The following is a 23,698-nucleotide window of genomic DNA, read 5'->3' as shown; positions in this document are numbered from 1 at the left end:
GTGCTAGGTGGTTACCCATTACTTGCACCAGGTAAGGACAAAGGCCTGAGGCTGGAATCTTAGCACAGCAGGAAAGGGTGAGAAAGATATAAAGATGTCTGCAGGAATGGCCAAGGGAACTTCTAGAATGAACTGGAGTAGTCTCAACCCAGTCAGTTGCTGACCTTGGCAGAGGAGCCTTCACTGGGATTTGATAGCCCATGCAGCTGTCTCCATGTAGTCAGATCTAGGCCTCCTGACTGACATCACAGAGATGTTGCCAACATGGTCACCCCAGTGACAACCACATACTCTCTAATAGAAATGCCTGGCCCTGCTCAGGGTATTAGTAACAATAAGAGAATAATTTCTCAGGAGAACTGAAATGGCTTAATCTGTGCTCCTATACTTTGAAAACATGCTGTTCAGATAGATGCAGAGATTGAGAATTTACACCAAAGGACGGAGGAGCTGTCCCTCTGGTCCTTGAGCTTTCCCTTCTGACTGGCAGTGTGCACTGCCTCCTACACACCACTGCCCACAGCTGCTCCCCAGGGAGCTTCACTCTTCCTTCTCTCCCCACACTTCCCTCATTTTAGCCCAACACCAAGACCCACCTCCACTAAGGCACCTTACAAGACCAGTTCTTGTTCCCCCAAACTCAAGAGTAACCCAGGGGGGTTAATGTGAAACTCCAAACCATTGTTTTAATTTCTTACAGTTAGATTTTCTTTGAGCCATGAGAAGTTGAGTGTCTGAGGATTTAAAAAATGGCCAAACACTGGTAGTTTCATATAGTTCAACCAAATACATGTTAGGAAGAAATATCTTAGAAGAAAACTCTAGGATTTCACTGATATTATTAGTTAGGATGAGAAAAAATACTGAGTTGTGTATAAATAAATAAATGTTTTGGTGGTATGAGACAGCAAATATTTTGATGCTCTTACCACTGCCTCACTGAACGACTGCATTCTGAAAACCAGTGTTCTATACAGTCCCTTAACATTTCCTATTTTTTATGTGCACAGTCATTTTTTTTTTCCTTTTGGATATCTATTTATTTGTGTTTTCCTTCAACTAGTTTGCTAAGTGTTTAGAGGCCAGAGGCGATCTGAAGTTAGTAACCTCTTCACATAATACCCTGTGCCCAGAAAAAGACTCGTGACAAGGGTTTTTCTGGTCACTGGTGATGATGATATCTCACCAGGAAGTACCATTTGCTTTCCTCCATGGTCATTCTAAAATGAAACAGATGTGCCATGCGATGGAGCATGCTGCTGTAGCCTGGAATTCTAGGACCTGGAGCAATGTGAACCACAGGACTCTGTGGCACTGTCTGCTGGGAACCCACCTCACCACTGCAGGGTGTTTAGGGATACTGTGGTCTGTGGGGCAGAACATAGGTTGGCCATTTGGACTCATTCTATTTTGTAGCATAATGTGCATGGTCCCTTCTACTTCCTGACCTCAACCGACAAAGCCACCAACAGGTGAGAAAAAAGAGACCTCAGGGAGCCAGCTCCTCCTCTCAACTCCTGTTGGAATCTACACTCTTGGCCCAGTCACTGAACAACACTGTCACTGACTCTTACAGTTTAGATATGAGCTGTGTCCCTCCAAAAGCTCATGTGTGAGACAGTGCAAGAAGTTTAGAGGTGAAATGATTGGGTTATGAGAATTTTAACCTAATCAGTGCATTAGTTCCCTGAAAGGATTAACTGGGTGGTAACTATAGGCAGACAGGGTGTGGATGGAGGAGGTGGGTCACTAGGGCATGTCTTTGGGGTATACATTTTATCTCTGGTGAGCCAGAGTAGGCTCGTTCTGCTTCCTGGTAGTCTGTCCTGAGCTATTTTCCTCCTCCACACTCTTCCACCATGATATTCTGAATCACCTTGGGCCCAGAGCCCAAGGGAGTTAACTGTCTGTAGACTGAAACCTCTGAAACCGTGATCCCCAAATAAACTCTTCCTCGGCTAAAATTGTTCTTGTCAGGTCTTTTGGTCACAGCAGTGAAAAAGCTGACTAAAGTACCAGCTTTAGGTTCTTTTAAATAAGATCCTCCAAAAATGATGCCTGAGACTTTGGAGATGTATAGGGACAATTATGATTCAAATACTTTCAAAAATAAAACTAATGGTACGCGTACCACCTACATATTTCATTTCTGTTTTAAAAACAGGAAATACTCACAGGCTGTTGGGATTGTGAAAACTTGTGTCATGAATGCTTTTTTTATATGGTGGTTAAGAAACAAATTTCTGCTACTCACCAGTCTCTATTTCCACTCATAAAAGAATGGGTCTCCAGAAGACTGAAGAGATCAGCAATTGGATGTTGAAACAAATGGTATTCAAGAGAAGTATTTATCATAGAAGTGTGGTAAGGGAGAGGAAAGTTGTTATTGCAGTCTGAGGTATCAGGAGATACCACAAGCAGCAGAATACAGGCTGAGTGTCACAGGATAAAAAAGTCCCTGCCGGGAAAAGTGGGGGAGAGTGGGCAGGAAGCTCAGGCAGGGATGGGGACACAAGTGTGTGAAATGGGGAGTGTCGGAGGCTGCGGAGGGGGCAGAGCTCCCTCTGCTATCTTAACGTTTCACTGAAGTTATGCAGATTATATTGGTCTCTGTTTGTACATAATGATAATGGTAGAAAATGGTAGTTTTATTCTTTAAAATGCTGCTTTGAGAAAATGTCAAGGGATTTAAATTTGCGCTTCCTAAGTACAATGTTTTCCGACATAAAGATGCTGGTTTATCAACTAGAAAACCAAAGTGAGCCTCTTTATAAAAGATAGCCTGAAAAGATTAGGAAAGTCTTGACAATATAAACACGCACTTACCAACTTGTGAAATGCTAAAACTGGGGTTTACTGTTCAATGCATAAGGAGAGCATTTCAGTAGAAAGAAAATAAAATGTATTTTTATAGCACAGAAAGGAATCTTAGAATTCATTAACCAAGAGACCAAAACAATATACAAGATACTGTATATTTTAAGAGAGCTTTAAATAAAGTCACAGAGAGCAGATTTACAATATTTTAATTAAACCAGGATAGGAAGGGCAAGAGTCTGTTCACAACCTCTGATGACAAGGAAGAACTACATAACAGCCTTCATATTGACTAGCTGCAGAAACAGTCAATAACATCAGGAATATAACAGTGCTCTTAGAAGCAACTTATAATACAGTCTGGAGTTCACAAAAGTGAGGGCAGAGAACATAAACTCTAATCAGATCCATACCACCAACGGATGGAAAACATTTTTAAAAGTTCAGAAAAATGTAAGTATGATAATGAGCATATAAGTAATAGCTCTAACAAGCATAAGAGAGATTTAGAAAAATAAAATTTTGATTATATAACTAAGTAGTCATACCTCTAGTGAAAGGGAAGGAGATGACACTACAGAAATCTCTGCCTTTATAAGGCAGATAAATTCTGATTCTAAAAGAATACACAATAAATGGAAGTGCAGACAAAAGAGTTAAGACGATCACAAATATATGGGGGAAATTCTTAAGTACATTAGTTTGACAGACTTAAATTCAGAAGGACGAGGATCGCATATATTGAAACAAATACCAAAGGCAGTACATGGAACATATTCTTAAAAATCTGAAGAGGAAGAACAGAGAGAAGTAGTAATACTTTTGGGGAAATCCATTAACAATAAACAGAGCAAAGATGTCAGAATTGTTCAAGTTTCATTTTGTGTCATTCCTTGGAGGCAAAATCATCCATAAACTTAGAGGGGCAGAATAAACAACAATGTAAATGTGGAATTTCAGCAGAGGTGGTGGCAGAAGTGGGGACAGGGAGACCCTAGAGTCAGCATTATATATTCTCAGAATGAGCCAAGGATAAGCCTGATCCTGAGCCCAACATGATTTGACACTGGGACTGATGTTTCCCACTTTCCTCTCGAAAACCTGAGATGGTAGCATGTTTACCAGGATCCCATCATTTGAACTTGAGAACTGGGTACAACTTTGGAAACTATTTACAATGGTACTAGAATTCTAAAGAGTTGATGCTGGTTTTAGAATGACAACTTAACTGGTTGGAGAAAAAGACAAAGGAGAAGGATGATCTTCACATATAAGAAGGAAAGCAGATACAAAGGATGGACGACATCAGTTAAGTAACATTCCAAAGAGCAGAATGAGGGCAGATGGGTAAGGAAGGGTTCCAAAATGTTCACTCATTCCTCTCCCCCTCCATTAGGTGACCATTTAGTGTCTACTCTGTGTGCTTCATTTTAAGTTCTAGGCAAACAAATTCACTCCAAAGAAAGGAGGCCCAGATAGCTAGGTCACTGTATAGGCAGGTACGTAGATAAGTGGGTAAATTAATTAAAACACAGGTTAATAGAAACAACGCAGAGGAAAACCAATTAACTCTGCCAGTGACGGTGATTTTAGATTTTCTTGAAGGATGAATAAAGGTGAAAGTTGGTGGGGAGGGAAACTGCAAAAGAATGAAAAGGTGTTTTAGGCATTGACAATACTATGACCAAAAGCACTTGGGGTGAAAAGTATGTGCGTGGTTGAGAAAGGGAATATTCTTGTTTGGCTGAAGTTCGTGGGACAAATGGTGAAACGGTGGGGAATGATGCTGGAAATACAGGCCATGCTAAGAAGTCTGATTCCCACAGGCAATGGGGACCTAATAGAGTATTTTAAATTGGCAGTGACAGGATGAAATTTGGAATTTAGAATAATTTTTACAGTGAAGTGGAGGGGGAGCACCACAGAGAGAGTTCTAGGATGGCTCACCTGTGCTGGGGCAGTAGCTTTGGGGCAGATTTCTGGAGCTAGAAGAGGTGGGCTTGCTGAGGAACTGGAAGGTGGAGGTGACCAGGAGTGAGGGGCAAGTGTGATGGTGCCAAGTAGGTTCTGCATATGTGACTGAATATGACACAACAAAAGACACTACATGATTACTAGGCATGGACTGAAAAAGAAAACAATGAAAAAGAGAGTATACAACACTACCACCACCATCAACAGAAATCCAAAAACTGTTCTCAGGTTTCTTCTTCAGGGGACTTGATAGGAGAAAAACAGGAACTTTCCAAAGGCATGAGAACAGTTGAAAGGCTAGTGTAGCAGGAGAAAAATGTAAACTTTCTGTAGAGCAATTAAACACTTTGATACTGAACTTACATAACCAACACGAGCACATGTCCCCAGTGGCTACTGGCTTCTCTTGGTATCCACGAAGCTGGCCTGTGTGCTTGGCACACAGCGGTTCTCAACCTTTGAGGGTTGCTGGAATCCCTTAGTAGGTCTTAACAAACACATGTGCCTGATCTCACGTGAGGCACAGGCATTTTTGAAAACAGCTCTAATGGAGGTTCTGATGTGCCTCAAAATTTGACAGCCACTGTAGTACAGTAAATAATCACTCCATAAATTAGTTAAAAGGAAAGGAGAGAGAGGGGCTGCTTGAAGCATTTGAAGAATAAGCTGTCTGACTTCCTATGCTCAACAGTGTAGTACTGGGCAGGAAATTTGCAATTGACTTTTCAGGGCCCCAATCTTCAGGGTCCACAAATGTCATGTGGCAGCATTTCTAGTTTTGACTCTTGTAGACAGAGCATTGCCTGAGATATCACTGGTTTGACCAAATGCATCTTTTCTCACATTTTTTAAAACTTTTGATGACTATATGCTCTTATACCAATTAGTACTTTAAATTCATACTTTTTGTGCATTTATAAATACATACTTTTCTCCATTTACTTTTTCTTAATATTTATTTCTCCTGATAGACTGAAGTCTCAAGCAGGTAGGCATTCTGATTCTTTGGTTCACTCACTATTTTGTATTCAGCACTGGCCCAGAAAAGTACAGGTATTTCATGAATACATGAGCCAGATTTTCCTTGTGAAAAACTTCAGTCCCTGATTACAGACAAGCTTACAGACCTGTCCATGAGTGTATATGAGACCCAGAAATGGGGCTCAGAAATAACAAAAATATATACAGCAACAAGCAAGAAATTTTTAGAGAGGTTTGAGGTGTATTTTTTTTTTAACCTTGAGGAAATAAACACTTTGGCCCCTGGAACTTTGATGGTATGTAAGATAGCCCATTACATCAAAATATCAAATTGAAAATGTGGACTAGAGAGCTAAAAAAACAAAAACAGGTGTTTAAACTGAGAGACATAATTTAAACCCTGTTGCTGTCCCTTATTTAGATCTAAGAAACCTCAGTCTTGGAGCCTGATGAATCTGGGACATTCCTATCATTTGTCTAATGGCCAAGTCTAACAATTTGATACAGAACAACTAAATGAGCGAAAAGGTGAACTAGTGGGAAATCCAAAGTGCATACTAGTCAGGTAATGAAAGAAGTGAAACAGGTAACTAAGAGCCAGAAATATTAATAATCTCTGTACTAACTGTGATTATAAATGTTTTTATTGTTGTTGCAAAAGTTAAATATTGCTGCCAGTGCTTATTAGAATATTTGACTAACAAATTTTTTGGATATTTTCTGTCTTGAGATTGAATGTGAGGTTTTATTTATTCATAGTTACCAAAATCAGAATTGTACTTTACCTAAAATTTACCAAATACTTATTATCTGCTACTATACTCGTATGGTATATATCTGTGTGTGTGTGTGTGTGTGTGTGTGTGTGTGTGTATTCTCATCTAATTCTCACAAGAACTATACTCTATCAGGGCACTAAAGATCAGAGCAACCAATGTATGACTAAAACTGAAAATAGGTCTTGATAATAATGAAAATCCAGGTGAAAATGACTTATATTTTTAAAAGCACTTTTTCTTTAAAATATTAAACATGAACCTCAATCATCAGAAGAATAGAATACTATGTTCTGTCTAATGATAACTAAGAAGAAATTGTTTCAAGTAATATCAAACAGATGTCAAAGCAGCAATAAGATCATAATGAAATAAGTGCCTTTGGATACAATATACAAAAGTTATATACCGCTGTGATATATAATAATTATATTATTATATTTTCTCAAGATTGAATTGAGATTATATCAGACAAACCCAAATCAAGGACATTTTACAAAATAACTGGTACGCTTCAAAAATGTCATAGTCATGAAAGACAAAGACAGATTGAAGAACTATGCTACTGGTTTCTGCTAATTCTGATTTATTCAGATCATCATTCTGAAGATTAGTGGTCATTACATGATACTGGATTTCTAAATGTAGGCTTAAGAAATCAAAATGAGGGCTGGGGCTATAGCTCAATGGCAGAGCACTTGCCTAGCACTGGATTCAATCCTTAGCACCACATAAAAATAAATAAATAAAATAAAGGCATGCTGTCCATCTACAACTCCAAAAAAGAAAGAAAAAGAAAAAGAAAATCAGAATAATTTCATATTGCATCCAGGATATTCACTAAATTCTACACAGTAAGCTTGTTTTTGTATTATTTTCAATTTCCTCCTAACAGTTATAGTCACAAAAAGATTCCCTATTAAGTAATACTCCAGTTATATGAGAATTTAACGCTAAGCTAAATTTACAAATGTCATTTCTTACAAGGGCTGTATATTTTTCTAAGTCAGTGCATTAGCTTGGATTATGAGAATTATCATGGTTACTTCAATTGTCCAAACAAGAAAGACCACGGAAGTAAGGAAAAGAGATATGAAGGAAACGGAACTACATTCAGGCACACTGACTAACCCAGGCTGACTACTACAGGCTCCACGCTAGAAAGGAGCTGCCTGGTTTTAAGCAGATTTAAATTTTAAGCTGGGGAACAGGTCAGATGTAGTTTGTTTTTACCTGTTTTTTTTTTTTTTTTTTTTAACATGGTTACCTTTAGGTACATTTAATCTTTAGTCTACTACTTGACTCTACAAGGTTGTGATCCCAAGGACCAGCAATAAAAGTTAGAGGAGTTCTTATAATGAGGTGGAGGTGTTCTCCTTAGTTATTTTTAGGAGTGAGAAGAGACACAGCCAATAAAAACATTTTTTAAGGTAGAGGTAAAAGGGGGCATATCTGTTTAAAATAAGTTTCTAATACATAAAGATCAGCTTTAGTACTTAATTAAAATTGGGTGGAGGTGTATATGTTGGTCCAAATGTGTTGCTCCTGATACAAATGCTCAGACACGAGAAAGATCTCCTGGGAAATTAAAATGCCTGTATGAGGGGAGAATTGAACAGACCAGGGACAAGAGAGCTTCTGCACATGGAGTTAAAATAAGCATAGATGCACCGAGTTTGACTGATTCTCAAGCTCTTCCCAGACCTCAGATTAGCTGGGTATTAGTGCAGGCAGGTCTCAGCTGTCCATGAAAATGAGAACACATTTTAAAAGCTGCATTTGAATTTTAAAGGTACTCAACATTTCTAGTATTGTTTACCGAAAAAGGTCAACACTGGAGTGTTTTATTTATGCGCGACAGAACCTCAGTCTAACAGCACTAGGCTTCCCACGTGACATATGCTGAGGATGTGTTAAATGCGTAGTTCCAGAGCCAAGATTATTATTTTTCAACTCAGTGAATGCATTATTAAAAGAACTCGGCAGTGCCCAACACCAGAATATAGGGCAGTAGTAACCCCTTTCAGAAGGAAGGGGACACCAACCTTTTGACTTACTGCCTGTGAACTCTAACGATCACATCCCCAAACCCACATGCTATTCCATACCTCTCTCCTATTCTCCTTTGGTCAATCTAGGATAAAAAAGAAAAATGGAAATATTTAAATAAAGTCCATATAAATCTTCAGTTTCAAACACAAAATTTTGGGTCCTTTGGGCAATTTTTCTGAGAGTAATGCTTGGTTTCCTTTTCCATATCCTGGTTCTGGACAAGCATTCACATCAACCCCAAATCAAGACTACAGACTACTGATTCCTTCAAATAAGATTTGTGTTAAAATCACTAAATGCCAATGAAAGTGATTTTTTTTTAATTAACTGAACCAGAAATAATACATAATACATACAAATTTTATGATAGGGAGGGGAGTTATTAACTCTAGTAAGCCAAGAATATCTGTAATATAAATTAAAAATCTTCTTAGAAATAAGTTCAGAGTTTTAAATATACTATGGACAAACATAAAACTAATGCCAGGAGAATACAGGAGTTTCTTTATCATTTAAACCCTATTCTATAAAAGGCAAATCTTCTGATAACTCCAGAAATTATCCATTTTTATATAAGTATTCTTTGCTTGGAAAAATGTTCTCTTTTAAGCAACTCCCTTAGTGCATCTTACTATATAATTTGATTTATAGATGTTAAGATTTACATATGACTTTTCCTATATACTCTCTTGCATAAAGCAAAGTAAATTTGTGACAAAATACCCTTACTTAAATATGGGAAATAAACAAATGACCAGAACACCCATAGACATGGAAATATATGCTGAGTTTTATCTAATGCTTTCATTTAAAAATAAGAATACAGAATTTTAATTCTTCAGGATATTTCAGAAAACTATGATTTTTACACTTGATATACCTTCTGAAAGCTCAGAATCCTTGTATTAAAAGAGCTGATGCTGACATAATTTGATTCAATCCATAAATATATACAGAGTTCCCATGCCACAGCATCCACTATGCTCCACACAGATGATGCAAGACTCATCAGGCACCATCCACTGTCCCTGTGGTCCACAACAGGGCTGGGAGGACAGACACGTATGTATAACTTGGTTGTGATATACTGCAGATCAGTGCTATATTCTAGTCAGATGAATAAGAGCCTCTGGCAGCACAGGATGAAGAGTGAGGATTCTGGAAGGGGATGTGGGCACAAGGAGGGTAATGGCTCAGCCGAGGAGGTGACATCTGAACAGAGTCTTCAAGGATGAATGGGATTAGACGAGGCATTCCAAGTAGAGAAAAAAAAAATCAGTTGGTACATGCCAACTTTTTCAAATAAGACTTTTTGAAAAAAGTGTTGTCCTTCAACAAGGTTTAAGTTTGCAATGCTGAACACTGAAAAATCTCAATCAAGATGATTTCTTCCTGACTGGCTGTTCTCCCAAGGGCTCTGGAGGTTTGGGAAAATGCATGTAATAAGTGCAGGGGAGGACTTGACCTCTGTAGACACACAGCAAGTGAGAATGCTGCAATACTGAAATGCAGAGGGGCAGCAGCCTAGTGGCCTGGGAGAGAGGAGTGCTGTGGCAGCATGGAGGCATGAAGAGGAAAAGCCCTCGGCAACCGCATCTTCTTTCAGTTTGCTTAAAACACAAGTTACATTAATCTTCTTGTAAAAGAGCAGTTGCCTTAAAAAGAAGTCTGCAAAGGGCGATCAACTGCAGGTTCTACAAGGGCTGTGCTCTGTGCTGGGACCTGCTGGCAGAAGGAAGGAGAGAGGGAGCCCCATCTTTCTCTCCAGCTGTTTAATCACACTAGTGTGGTAAGAGGAGAGGACAGTTGGCTGCAGACTTGGTGTTTGTGTTATGTTCCTCTTCTACCATGTGGGGAGTGACGGGACAGCAAGGACTCCTGGAGGGAGAAAGGAGAGCTGCCTAGGTGAAAACGGGGGTGACAGGACTAGAAGCCCCTGGGACTCTAATGCTCTGTGAAGGTGGCTGGGGTACAGCTGCAGAGAGCAGGAAGAGGACAAGACGGAGCTGCATTACAGGGCCTAGGAGCTATTAGACTGCAGTTAAAAACCTAAGGGAAATTTAAGTTAGCTAAATATTTCCATTTTGCTTACTTGCATATAATAAAATTAAATTCATTCATTCATAGTGGCATTTTAAAATGTGTGTGTTCATAAGAGAGATATAGAAAATAAAGCACCTGGTTGTGTTCTTTGTTTACTTCCCTAGGAATCTCCTCCATGTAACCCTGAGTTGTGGGAGGAATGTATTCAGGAGGCATGCCTTGGAGATTTGACTCTTGCATTATTCTCCATCCTACAGAAGATGGCCCCTTAGTCACCTGACCTCTTCCCTGGGTGTGAGGGCCTAAAGCCGGGGTGGGGACTGATGCCCTGGGCTCAGGAAACATGGCTCCTGGTTTTCAGTATGGGTCTGCTGCCCCCTCACTATATCAACTTGGGCTGTTTACCGTTTTCTTATGTAAGAATGGAAAAACAGGGTTTGAGATCAGACATTTTTCACAGCTGTTTCCTGCTGCAATGTTCTCTGATTCTACGGAACAATATAATGTTCAATATAAATGTTTTCCTCCTTCTGGGTTTTGTATATTTAGTTTTTTAGAGCGGCTGTCATAACAACAATGCCCCATCTAGTGTCAAAACAGGGAACATGGTCCAGGAGTGCAGAGTGAGGAATGGCACTCAGGAGGGTCGCGGCTTTGGGGCTCAGAATGGTGGCTGGCATAAATGTGACCCACTGGTCTTTGTTATGCCCCACTAACCCCACTTGGAGAAGTAGGGCATGTTTTAAAAGACTGTGTTTTACAACTTTTATGTGTGATGTACAATGCCAGCACAGCAGGACTTTTATCAAGGTTGCACCGGAAAATCTTCCCTATCATTTTTACTGACATCTGTCACCATGAACACAGAAGAGCCTCTTAGTGATGAGGATGGCTGTCAGAGGGCAGCACCTTCCTCAGAAGAGATCCTGGGTGATCAGGTACTGCGGCCATGGAGCATCGCACTGAGCCTCTGGGAGTCGAGCAGGGTTTTAATCACGGCACCCTCTCCTCAGCACCTTCTTCTCCAATACTCCCACAAGGGTAATGACTCCAATTGGTTTAACCACACGCTTTCCAGATTTTATGCCAGCCTGGCCCTCTTCTCACTCACTGCCATCCCAGAAGGGAAGAGACCAAGGGGGAAGCAGATGTAAATACTGGGACAACAGAGGTATTCATGAAGCAAATGAGCATCTTTCTCCTTCAGCATTTGGTCCTACGCATTTTATTTTTCCTTTTCATTAACTGCCAGGGCAATTTAATTAAAAATTTTTACACAGCCATATAAAAATCACCTCAGTTTGGAACCTGCCTCCCTCTCGAAACCCAGGCCAGCTCAGTGGAGTATTTGTGGAGTGTCTACTGTGTGCCAGACGCTGTCTTAATGATGTCTGGGCTGAAAGAACAAAATGAGCCCAAACTCAGAAGCTCTCCATCATGCTGCCAACCCTGCTCAGAGCCTTGTGGCCTAGATTACCTGAAGCACACTGTGCTGCCTGTGACCCAGGATCTCAGTAGCCAGGGATCTTCTGTTTTCTGTCCTTCCAACTGAGTCTTGTGAGGGTTGAACCCCTCCTCACAGCTTCTTATCTTTGAGAATGCTTCTAGACTATGGGGGCTCTAACAATTCACCTGCTTGCTAACCGACATTGATATTTTTTTTTAACTGGCTGCCTCTGTGACCTCCTTACTAGTCCTCTTTCTAATCAATCACAGAACTCTGCTATTTACAAGTCCCATCCAATGTCACCACCCTTTAGGTGCTGACCAGTGTCATCTGCCTCTACTGTGACTCCACATCCCTAGTGAAGCTTAGTTCTCACATATCCCAAAGTTTCCTTAACTCCTGCATCCCACAGTCCCACGTTCCTGCTCCACAATATGCAGGCCTGTCCTAGGGTAATGCACTTGGATTAGAGTGATGGTCTCTGCTCACTCCTCATGGTCAAACCCCAATCTCAATTCAGGTCTGGCAACTATGATAATCTTGAGCATAACTATTAAATAACTTTTAAATAACAAAAGGAAAATGTTGAGAAATATAATTGGATAATAAAAACTCCTTCATGGTAGAGAAATGATCCAGTTCTAACAAAGCTATGAGATGGTTTGCATCTCTCAATTTAAATGCTATGGAATTCTTGAGGCACTAGAGCATGGGAGTCTATCCCAGGGGTATGGACCATAATAGGCCGTATGTTCCCACCCACCTCAACCTCCTCATTCTCCTTCTGCTGGCATCCTCTAGACTTTTTGGGTTGGCATCTGGATGTGAGAGACCCTTGTAGATAGCTAATCACTCATACATAAAAGCAGGAATCTGGTCTGGCATGTCTAATGTGTGTTTACACGTGCATAAAACAGACAGCTATTGGCCCTGTAATGTGGCACAGCATAGCTGCCATCACAACTGTAAGAATGTAAGGCTGTCAGTGAATGGTGTAAGACTAGATGTTTAGAACATTTATTTATTTATTTTAGTAGTTGAAGCTGTCAGAGATGTACAGAACACTAAGGTCAATCAAGGGTATATGGTTTTCAAAGTGAATTATTAAAATGTAGGTGTGTAACTTTCATACAAAACTTTTTAAGCATCCATCTATAAAACAGTCACAACCATCAATCAGTGTTTTTAATTGAGCTGAAAACCATATGCAAATGCAGAAATGCTTAGTCCTGGCTGTAGTTCCTGACAGTCATCCTCAGAGATAAATTTCCACAATAGGTGTTTCAATTAAGACAGTAATATTTATCGAAAGGTAAACCATAAACATATAGCTCCTTGAAACACTATTGAACAAGTGTAATTTATGCTGTAGTTGGTGCACTGCATTTTAGCACTGATTTGATTTTATCAGCATTTGTCAATTAATCAACGTGAACCTTGTAAAACATGTTCTCTTATTAGTGGGAACAGGCAATTGCTTGCAGACTTTGAAGGAAAGGTCATTTAATAAGTTGCTAATTGTTCAAAGATAGATTTAAATTAAAAAAAAAAAAAAGGTAAACATTATTACTGTACCTAAACAGGACTCCGTTTATGCTTAGCCTTGCCAATTTAAATATGGTCAATGGTTTCTTTTCTTTCTGTTTTACTAAACAGCAGAGAAAGATTAAGACATAAATTAATCTAACTTCGGGGTTTTAAATTTTATTTTAAGAGCCTCTTATTGTCATTTTTGCCAGCTCAGAGTTACGAGCCTTGAGGCTATGATTATAAACTAACGAACTATATTTCACCAGCAGAAGAGTGAGAAGAAAAAAGAAAAAGCAGAAAAAAAGAAGAAATGCAGCAGCACAAAAGGGCTATGCAGTGACAATATTCTACATTTTTGTATTTCCCTCTATTCATTCTTCATTCCTCAAGATGAGATGTCAAGTCCCTACTTCTGATTGCTGGTTCATTTTCCGGTCAGTAAGTGAGACAGAAGCTGCATCAAGGCCTCTCTTTGGGTAATGGGTGCATCAGCACGCTTGTCAACTCTCCTGGCAACCAAGAAAGCATTTGAACTCAGTTGCATCACCACCAGCAAGCACTCTGAAGCCATCTAAGGGAAGCAACTGAGTTTAAAACATGCAACATACCTTGGAGAACAATTTCTACAACGGTGTCTGCAGGGCTGAATCGAGAAATCCGCACCATCTTAGAAGAGTCACGGGGACTTAGGATGATATGGCCTGCCTTCAGGCGTTTGTTAGAGTAAGAATTCTGCACAGTTTACAGAGACAATTTGTTGAATGGCGATGGGTCTTGCTGGATCCCAACCTGACAAACTGCTTTGCTGCAGAGTCCCTTTTATAAGAGTTAGGAGACCCAGGTTTCTCTCTGCCTGTTCAAACTGGCTCATCTCTCGATCCCATTCCATTCTGTTTTCAGTTCCAAATAAGTCACTATTTCAGGCGCATTTCCCTAAGTAGATGCAAACAATCTTTTCAGTGCAAGACTCCCTTGGGCAAATTAGGTTTCTTGGAAAAGGATCAAGGAGCAATCAGACACCTACTAGAAACAAGCCTGTGGTTTCAGGTGACGTTGTCATTCATGTAGACTACAACTCAAATTTTAGACACTGGGCAATAATGTTGAATGTGAAAGGGCCAGGTATGGGGAGCAAAATCCCGATATCTGCAAAGTTTCCTTTCATTGTCGTAACAAATAGGCCTATTTTTTAAATGGGAACTAAACTGATGGTCAAAGAGAATGGGAAATTTCCTTTTCTAATATTTCTAATTCAAAACTGCTAAACAAATCTTAATTTCTTAATAAAGTTATCATAAAAGAACTTTTTTCATATAAGGGGAAAACCATCATACCTAACAAACATGGAGTGTTTCTGAAATAGATACTCCTTATTGGGTTTTTTTTTTTTTGTTGTTGTTGTTGAATCATAAGGAGAAAGCCTATTTTACATTCTTTTAATATTTGTCTGTAAGCCAGGCACAGTGGCACATGCCTGTAAACCCGGCAGCTTGGGAGGCTAGGCAGGGGGATCATGAATTCAAAGCCAGCCTCAGCAAAAGCGAGGTGCTAAGCAACTCAGTGAAACCCTGTCTGTAAATAAAATACAAAATAGGGCTGGGGATGTGGCTCAGGGATTGAGTGCTCCGGAGTTCAATCCCTGGTACCAAAAAAAAAAAAAAAAAAAAAATTGCCTATATTAACATCAGCCTCAGTTAACTTTCTTCCACACATTCAGATTCTCTCCAAAAAGAGAAGAGACAAGAGGTAAATGCAAATGGGGGAAGGAAAGCTGCTTGGTAGCATAATACCTGCTTCCTGGCAGGAGTTATTTCTATCTAAAACATATGTACTATGTTAAGTCACAGGGAAAAATGAATGGATGTGGATGGCAGGTTTTCATTTGTTTCTCTGACATCTTAGAATACTGTAAATAAGTTTGTGTGTTTCAATTCAAATGGTTCCATTATCTTGGAGGTCTTAATCATTTGTAATAGCAGTTTCTGAAGTGTTCAAAGCATGTGCTTAAGTAGTATTATTGGCATTCAACATAGTCATACTACATTAAGCAGATTTATAGCCTTAAACGCGGTTATCCTTGATCATCTTCATTTAAAACTAAGTTTAGGCTGATGGGGTGGCTTAGCATTCTCCTAGTGTTTCAGCCTGTTAGTTTTGCATTACCAGAACATCTGGCTCTGTTGGGCACCCTCATTCTGCTCCAAATGAACTTACCCTTCACAAGATGAAGTGGGGGAAGGGGAGATGGCAGGAAAATTCAAGTAAGAAGTGTAAAAGGGCAGCCTTATTTTAAAAATAGGCCTGGGACTTGGGTTGTATTCAGGTATGGTAGAGCTAAAAGATTAGGAGATGATAGTTATTAAGAAGGGAGTTTGTAACCCATGGCTCCCAAGAGGTGGGAAGCACATCACGTCATTTGGGTCCACATGGGGAGGGGCCAGTGTTGGTCAGGAGGTGGAGAGAGTTGGGGAGGGAGATGTGGACAAGAGTCTTCATTGTGGATTCCCTGGAAAAGAATGGGTGAGGCAGTAACCAGGCTTAGGATTGGCTAGTTTGAATAATTTCAGTAGGTACCAAGGTACAAGCTAGTTCCTGGTTGTCCAGTACCTGGCCCTGGTGACCTCTGGCAAAGAGATAGTGTTCCAGACTGCAGGGGGCTGACACAAAGAGGCATGTGGGATACCACCAGGATTTGCTAGTTTTGAACATCAACGGCCAGCTCAAAGGCAAGTTGTTTGCCACCTCCAGCAAATAGCTAGGCCTGGAAGGGCCAGTCCCTCCTCACGTCCAAGTCTATAAGGCCTCCAGAGGTGAAAACATTAAAGAATAGAGAAAAAAAAATTAAATATGATTCACACAAGTCTGTTTGAAACACCACAGGTAAAGATAGAGTTTCTCAAACTTACAGTTCATAGGAAACATTTGGGAATGTTGCTAGATATAGGTTCTGATTTATCAGATTGGCTGGGGGTTGAGACTGCATTTCTAATAAAATTCCAGGTGATGTTAAAACTACCCTCTGAATAGTTAGGGATAAAACTATTGTCAGGAGTCTTCTCTCTGGGCCAATTTCTACCACAAAAGGACCTAGCATTTATTAAGCTCTGCTTGAGCCAGCCACTGAGAGGCACTGAGGAGACATACTTGAGCTTGTTTTCTTTGGATAACAGCCTTTGTTGGTAAGAAAATTTACCCCAATTTTCATAGATATAGGAATGGAGTTTCAAGGCAGTTAAGTGACCTGTCAAGGTCACTTAGCTATAAGTTAGAAGATATAAATGTATCTGGCCTAAAAACCCATTTTCCCCATTGCAACTTAAGTGCAGATGGCCCTGCTTTGATGGAAAACAAAAAGCATCTGTTGGTAAAAAATTCATAAAATAATAAGTTCACAGACCTGAATAGTGGCCCATTTATAACCTGGAAAAGAGAAATTCAGAACAGTATTCATTGTCTCAGGATCAAAAATAAACTGGTGAGGATTAAATAACTGATAAAGTTTACCACAGAAATTCCCAAAACACTTGCAATGGGATTCCCTATCAAATGAGTGTTTTATTTTTTAAAAGTGATATATGATATATGTATGCAGTGAAATATATACAATAAAAAGTTAGACTTCCTCCTACATAGGCCTAATCTGAGTTCTGCTCAGTAAGTCTTCTAAAATCATTCTGTGCAAATAAGGATGTTTTTTCATACAAATTAATTAATTCAGGCATTCCAAGGAGCTAGAAGGTGGGGGAGAGGAGCAGTAAATAAAAGTCCCTTATGCACCTTACATTCCAGTAAGGCAATTATACATTGTATCAGATGGAGAGGAGAAGTCAGAGAGAGGAGATGTTTGCCATTTTAAATTCAGTAGTTAAGGAAGGCCTCTTGAAAAGGTGATACCTACTCCACTCCTCCTTTTTCCTTTAGAAATACATCAGCACTTGTAGATTCACCGTGTTCTTTTTAAAGGCTCTAGTGTACTACACTGTTTGTAAGTACACAATAGTGCTGGGCATTTTGTTATTTCCATAATAGATGTTGGAGATTAATCCCATTATAATTTGTTAGATGGTAATTTTAGTGGTTACACAGAGATTTGGGGTTTGCAGTATAAAGCCCAATTAAATAGAAAGGGCTCTAATGAGGTGTAAGAGGGCATAGCTCCAAGTCTTGTCTGTGCTACTCCCTACCTAGGTGGCCTTGCCATAGCCCTGAGAATCTGTGGACTTCCCTTCACTATGTTAGCATTCTGGCCTCAAGAGAGGTTTCCCTCTTCCTTTCACTTCTTAGGCAGTGCTACTGTCACCAGGCCTAGGGTGCTGTCTAAGGGCTTCTCCACCTGGAGGCCTAGGTGACATCCTGCTTGCAACATTTTCCTCAGCACCAGGTTACCTGTCCCACTGACACGGTTAAACACAAATGTTAACCATCAAACTGACAAGCTTCCCACATTCCCCGTGAAGGAAGCATAAGCAGAAATTTCAGGGAACAGTTTACCCTCTGGGCACAGTGCCTGATCTCCCTCAGACAGAAAACACAGAGGCGTCCTTAAAACAAAAACAAAATCTTTACTTTCCAGTAAGGTTTATTTATGCAGATGCAGATGTTTAGTGCTGGACCATATGACTGAACAGATTTTAAATTTAATGGAAGATTAGATTATTCATTTAATTAATGCCTGAGGTAGTCTCTGGAATATGTCAGCACTCTGTCAGGCACCACAGGAAGAACAAACATCAGTGCGTTGTTGTTCCTGCCCTTGTCACCCTTCTGGATCTTCACAAAGCCAGGACACGTGAGAAAACAACCATGATTCACAGCAGCTTGTGGTTAGTCATACCAGAGGCAATACAATAAGAACTCAAGGAAAGGGGTGGACACTGTTACTTGGAAACCCTTGCTGAAATGTAAACAGGTAAACTGTTCAAGGGATGAGGTAACACAAGGGGACTTGTGAGTGTGAGTGTGTTTTGGGAATGTGTGTACATGGAAGGTGAGTAATAATCATACGTGAAAAAGATGAAGAGAGGGGGAAATACAGACTTAAAAAAGGGAACGCGGGGCTGCCCTTATGGCTTCAGTAGAGAACGTGGGGAGTGAATGTGGATGATAGGGAAAGGTTGGAGTAAGACTGGCAGAGGGTCCTGAGTCCCCTACTTCATTACTGTAAAGGAATAAATAAGAGTTCTGAAAGACATCAAGAAAAACCCATCACCTTCTTCTGCCTTTTTTTTACACTTCCAGGGGAATGGGAAGTTGTGCACTTTGGAAATAAAATTTATCCACTTCTGAATCTACTAATTTTTGAAGCCAGCTTATTATTTATCGAAGTATTCTTTGTCAATAGTTTAAAAAGGTAAATATAAGGCCTGTAAGCCAAGTCAATAATCTCTTCCCTACCACCCTTCCCTGCTCTTCAGAGAAAGTCATTTCTTTTTCTTTCTTCATGAAAAATACTTAAATGCCCAGAGAGTAACTTCCTACACAAGAATGATTTTTGCCCCAAACAATTGTCCTCAGTTTCGTTAATCCACAGTCTTGCCCAAGTGCTGCTGGAAGACTCTTGGACCAGTACTTTTACCCACCCAACTTCAAAGAGGCAAAACCCCACAAGAGAGGAATCCACTCTTAACTTTTGGTTCTGATATTTGCTTCCCCAGATTTAAGTACTGTGTGCATATCATTTCTTAAATTATAATTTTTAGAGATTTCCTCATGTCTTACTATCATGCAAAACAAGAGGGATTTAGCACTCATACCATCATCATCTCCCAACAAACTTTCCTCCCCCATTTTTCTTGTGACTTAAAAACCAATTTGGAATTAAATCAATGTTTACATTATTTTGACCATGTAATCTTATTCACTGTTGAGTCAAGTAATGTAAGCGTACACTTTAAATCTTGTTCAACAATTTGTTTTTCCTTTTACTATCTTTTATTCTATTCTTTTTATTTTTACTTCTTTTACTAATTGTTGCTGAACAATTCAAAGGAACTACAAAACTCCTATTAAAATTATTTTTTTAAACATGATCAACCCAAATAATCAATCTATCAGATCTACTGTTCTCATAGAGCCTTACACACAGTCTGTTTGGTCTGGTGGGATTCCAGGTCAGCTGCTCACCTGTTGCAAAATCCATGTGTGTGTCTCCTGTGTTGGACCCCCCCCATTTTCTGGGTCCCACAGTTTTCTCTTTATTTATAGCCTCATTTCTAGAGAGAACATTCTCTAGTAGCCTCCTGAGAAAAGGTCACGGTTGGCACATTTGTGGAGACCTTGCACATCTGACAAATGTCTTCACACACACAGGTGTTTGACAACTAAGTTTGTAACTGATTTCTAAGAAAATGGAATTTCCTCCCAGATTTCCTAGCTGTACTTGGCTATCTTCTGGTTTCCAGTACTGAAGCATCAAAGTCTCCTGACACTGGTTATCCCTAGTCTTCTACATGTTATTTGTTTTCTTTCTTGGAAGGGTTTTGGGAATATCTCTTTAATCCTATGGTTCTGAAATCTCACAATAGAGAACCAGAATGAGGACCTTTTCTTATCCATTGTTCTGAGCACTTTCTGGTTCATTTAAATCTGAAAATTCCTGCAGCTCTCTTTTAAATTTCATCTGTTATTTTATTTTTTATTTTTTTTTTTGATACTTGTCTCTCTACATTTTTTTTTCTTCTTTCTGAAACACCTTTGGTAAAATACTGATTGATCCACCTCTCTTCTTAACTCTACCCTACCTCATTTTCATCTCTGCCTATTAATATGCTTTCTAGAAAGTATACTTGACTTTATCTTCTATACTCTGATTTTTAAAAAATATAAATTTGAAACCTCTTGTTTTTTATCATGATTTAAATGAAGCCAGCTATTTCCAGTAGAGCTTCATATCTCATCTTAAATATCTTATTTTCGGATTGTTCCTTTTCTATAGAATGCTCTTTTTGCTTCATGAATAAAATAGTTTCTCTCCTCTTTCTGAAGATATAATAGGTTTTTTAAAGCCTTTCTTGTGCTTCATGAATTATCTACCTCTTTTCTGAGCCCCCTTGACACCTCACCTTCTTGCTGCTGCCCTCTATTTTGGCCTATATATTTTACGTTGAGGACTATCATCAAATAATTTGTGACCCCTTGCTTTTCACTTACATTTAAGACATTTATGTGCCTGTGGATAGAAAATAAAAATTTAAATATAAAAGTATAAAAATTCATTTATATTTAGATACTATGATTTCTGGTGCCAACTTTGAAATGGGCAGAGTATCATTTGGTAGGCATCCCTATGAGGTAACTGGAGTAGGAACCTAGCCATTTCAGTGAGGATTTCAGATTCTAGTGAGGTCATTTCTTTGGGCCATGTAGTTTCTCCAGACAAGAATCTTCTGACTCCTGCCTAGAGTCATTCCTGGCTGTGGGCAACCTGGGAACAATGTGAGGAGTAGTCCAGGATGGTCTCACCTGTTCACTCTGGAGTTTCACCTCTCCCTTGGGCCTAATCCCCGAGTCCAGAGTATCTCTAATCAATTCAGCCCAGACTGCCCCTAGAATCCCAAGAACAGATGGGAACTGGTAGTGGCAGTGTGAGATGGACAGAGGAACAGGGCTAACTATTTCATGAATCGTGCTATGATTAGCAGCTGCTCTGTAACTACCTGCAACCCATCCTGCCTTTTCCTGTCTCATCCCTCACACCTCTCTAATCCTCCAGTTCCTGTAGGACAAAGCAGTAGGCTTCTCTCCAGGTACCTCATGATGCTGACCTCCTTCCATAAGTTCATCTCTATAGCAACTCACTGTTATCTTGGATTCAGACTTTGAGGTGGATGTCACGTGAGTTTCTCAAGATATGGGAGGAAGAGGAGATTGTCGCTTCCATTTTCATACCTGGTAAGCTGATCACCTGGAAGCCACTTGCAGTCAGTCACTGAAGAGTGGTGGGAAGAACAATATGAAAGTGGGAAAAAGGAGACCTTGACAGAGAATGAAGGAAAATATTTGATTCTGGATCAGTTTCTTCACCTTTCTGGATCCATTTTGTTTAACTACAAAATTAAAAGGCTGGATGAAGTATCTCCAAGTATTCATGATAAAGTTTTGACATTGATCATTTTGAAACATGCCCTCCCCCTCTGCTGTTCTTGAAGCTCCACATACACATTACTATATCCAAGGCTCCTGATTGATTTTACTTTACTGGTCATTATGCAAACTTATTTGACTGCAGACCCTCCTTCTTTTTTTTTTCCCCTTTCAGGCAATGCTTCATAATGTATTATGAAAAAGACTGCCCTAGTTGTTCTGTAACTTTTCATTCTAACTTGTTTTTGTGAGCTTTACAACTTTAGCTAAATGTTTTCATTAAGGAAGAAAGGGAAAACATAATATTTTACAATTTTTATTTAGTGATGCTTTCTCCCATCACACCATATAAATTTTAGAGTGGGAGAAAAAAATCTATCATGATTTAAATGAAGCTAGATATTTCCAGTAGAGCTTAATATCTCATCTCTGTAGCACCATCAATATCTAGGACAGCTGAACACCAAACCATTGGCTGAATTGTTGCATAGTTGATTTGATTTGGTCAGGAACACAGTCACATTGCTGGGACACATCTGGCAATTTTGGCAATCAATGAATGAAATGAATCAACCATGTAGTGATCAGACTGACTGCTCAGTGATCAATGTGACCAAAACAGAAAACAACTATGGGATAACTTAATCCTTCAGTTGCAAGACTATACTATGGTATTAGAATATAACTCGTATGGACATTCGTGATGGAATACTGTTTAATGCTAGTGTTATACATTAAGCTGTAAGAATTACTTCTGTAAGTGAAATACTTTCACTTTTTATATCAATCTACCGACATTTAACTGAAAGGAAGGAAACTGTGCTAAATGTTGCTAGGAAAAAAAGGATGTGTAGCAGAAAATAGGATTCAAAAACCCTACCAGAAAAAGAGCTAGGCGTCAGATGTCAGTTGTCAGTAACTTTCCATGTAGCCTCCAATAAGTCTTTGTTTTCTCATTTATAAACAAAAGTATCCTCAAAGATTTGTAGTTTAGTTGATTACATATACAAATTTGGAATTTTTCTCTTAATGCCTACTTCCATTACAAAATGAATAAATATTTTGATGTTCCTTAATTAATTAATTACATGCTGTAAAGCCCTCTCCTCTTTAACTCAGGAACTCCATAAGAACCTGGTGCAGTGTTTTCTTCTTCTAGATAGTTTTTGGATACTACGGAATGATTTTTTTAACAGGTTTCCATTTTCCCTTCACTCTGCCAAGTTTTTAAAATATTCTAAGTATGTGCATCTTTTCATTTAAAAAGTCTACCCAAGAAACACACTTTCCCTTTTTCTCAAATGGAAATTTGTCAAAAATAAATTCTGTAGTATCCAAAAACTGTGTGTTGGCAATAGAGGGACCAATAGTCCTAGCTTTCCCAGCACCAAGGGATGCCCAACTATGTGGGACTATCATGTTAAAATGGGGACAGTCCCCAACACAACAAGTCGGTGGGTCACCTTGGGTGACAGCCTGAGAGAAGGACTGGATGTGGCATGGATACACTATCACTGAGTTGCAATTTCAATCCCCTTATCAGAAGTACTCTTCTTTCATTGCTAAACAGCTGTAGAAAGCAAGCAAACACCAGATGGATGAATGGATTTAATGACCTTTAAATTTCCTTTATACCAGTGGATCTCAGCTCTGGTTGCTTAGTAGAATCATATGGTTAGTTTTTTAAAAAAATTTACTGCTCCCTGATTCAGTAGATCTGAAAGTAAGTCCCTGTCAATGGCAAAAATGTTTGAAGTGTCCTAACTGAATCTCATGTAAGCCCCTGAAACAATATTTTGGACACAAAGAGATTCAAAAGATAGGTCTAGTAAGAGCTATTCATAGCAAAGAGAAATCTACTTACAACCTATGACTTTTTAAATACTGCATGCAAATTTCTACTATACATATATAAAAGAATTAGAATCCACAAACTGACATTAAGTTATATTTATTCACATAGGATTTGTGCTATATCATTTTCTCCCCTGTCATC

At 39.3% G+C, this 23,698-nt stretch overlaps 1 protein-coding gene across 12 annotated transcripts in view; it reads right to left on the bottom strand.

Annotated features, from left to right (window-relative positions):
* Nucleotides 1-23,698, bottom strand: part of Enox1 (ecto-NOX disulfide-thiol exchanger 1) — a 531,696-nt gene that overhangs the window by 220,357 nt on the left and 287,641 nt on the right. For 2 of the 12 annotated variants that reach the window (XM_047554184.1, XM_047554185.1), the window contains exon 1: nucleotides 14,229-14,353. The exons of the other annotated variants lie outside the window; for them this stretch is intronic. In XM_047554184.1, coding sequence (XP_047410140.1) covers nucleotides 14,229-14,286 — 58 coding nt within the window. In that variant the 5' untranslated portion in view covers nucleotides 14,287-14,353. Of the gene's footprint in view, nucleotides 1-14,228; nucleotides 14,354-23,698 lie in introns of those variants that run through there. 12 annotated transcript variants of the gene reach the window in all.

Source organism: Sciurus carolinensis, chromosome 5, assembly GCF_902686445.1.
Source record: "Sciurus carolinensis chromosome 5, mSciCar1.2, whole genome shotgun sequence".
Classification (NCBI taxonomy): Eukaryota; Metazoa; Chordata; class Mammalia; order Rodentia; family Sciuridae; genus Sciurus; species Sciurus carolinensis.
Note: the sequence above shows the minus strand (reverse complement) of the source record. Positions and strands in the feature narration are given on the sequence as shown.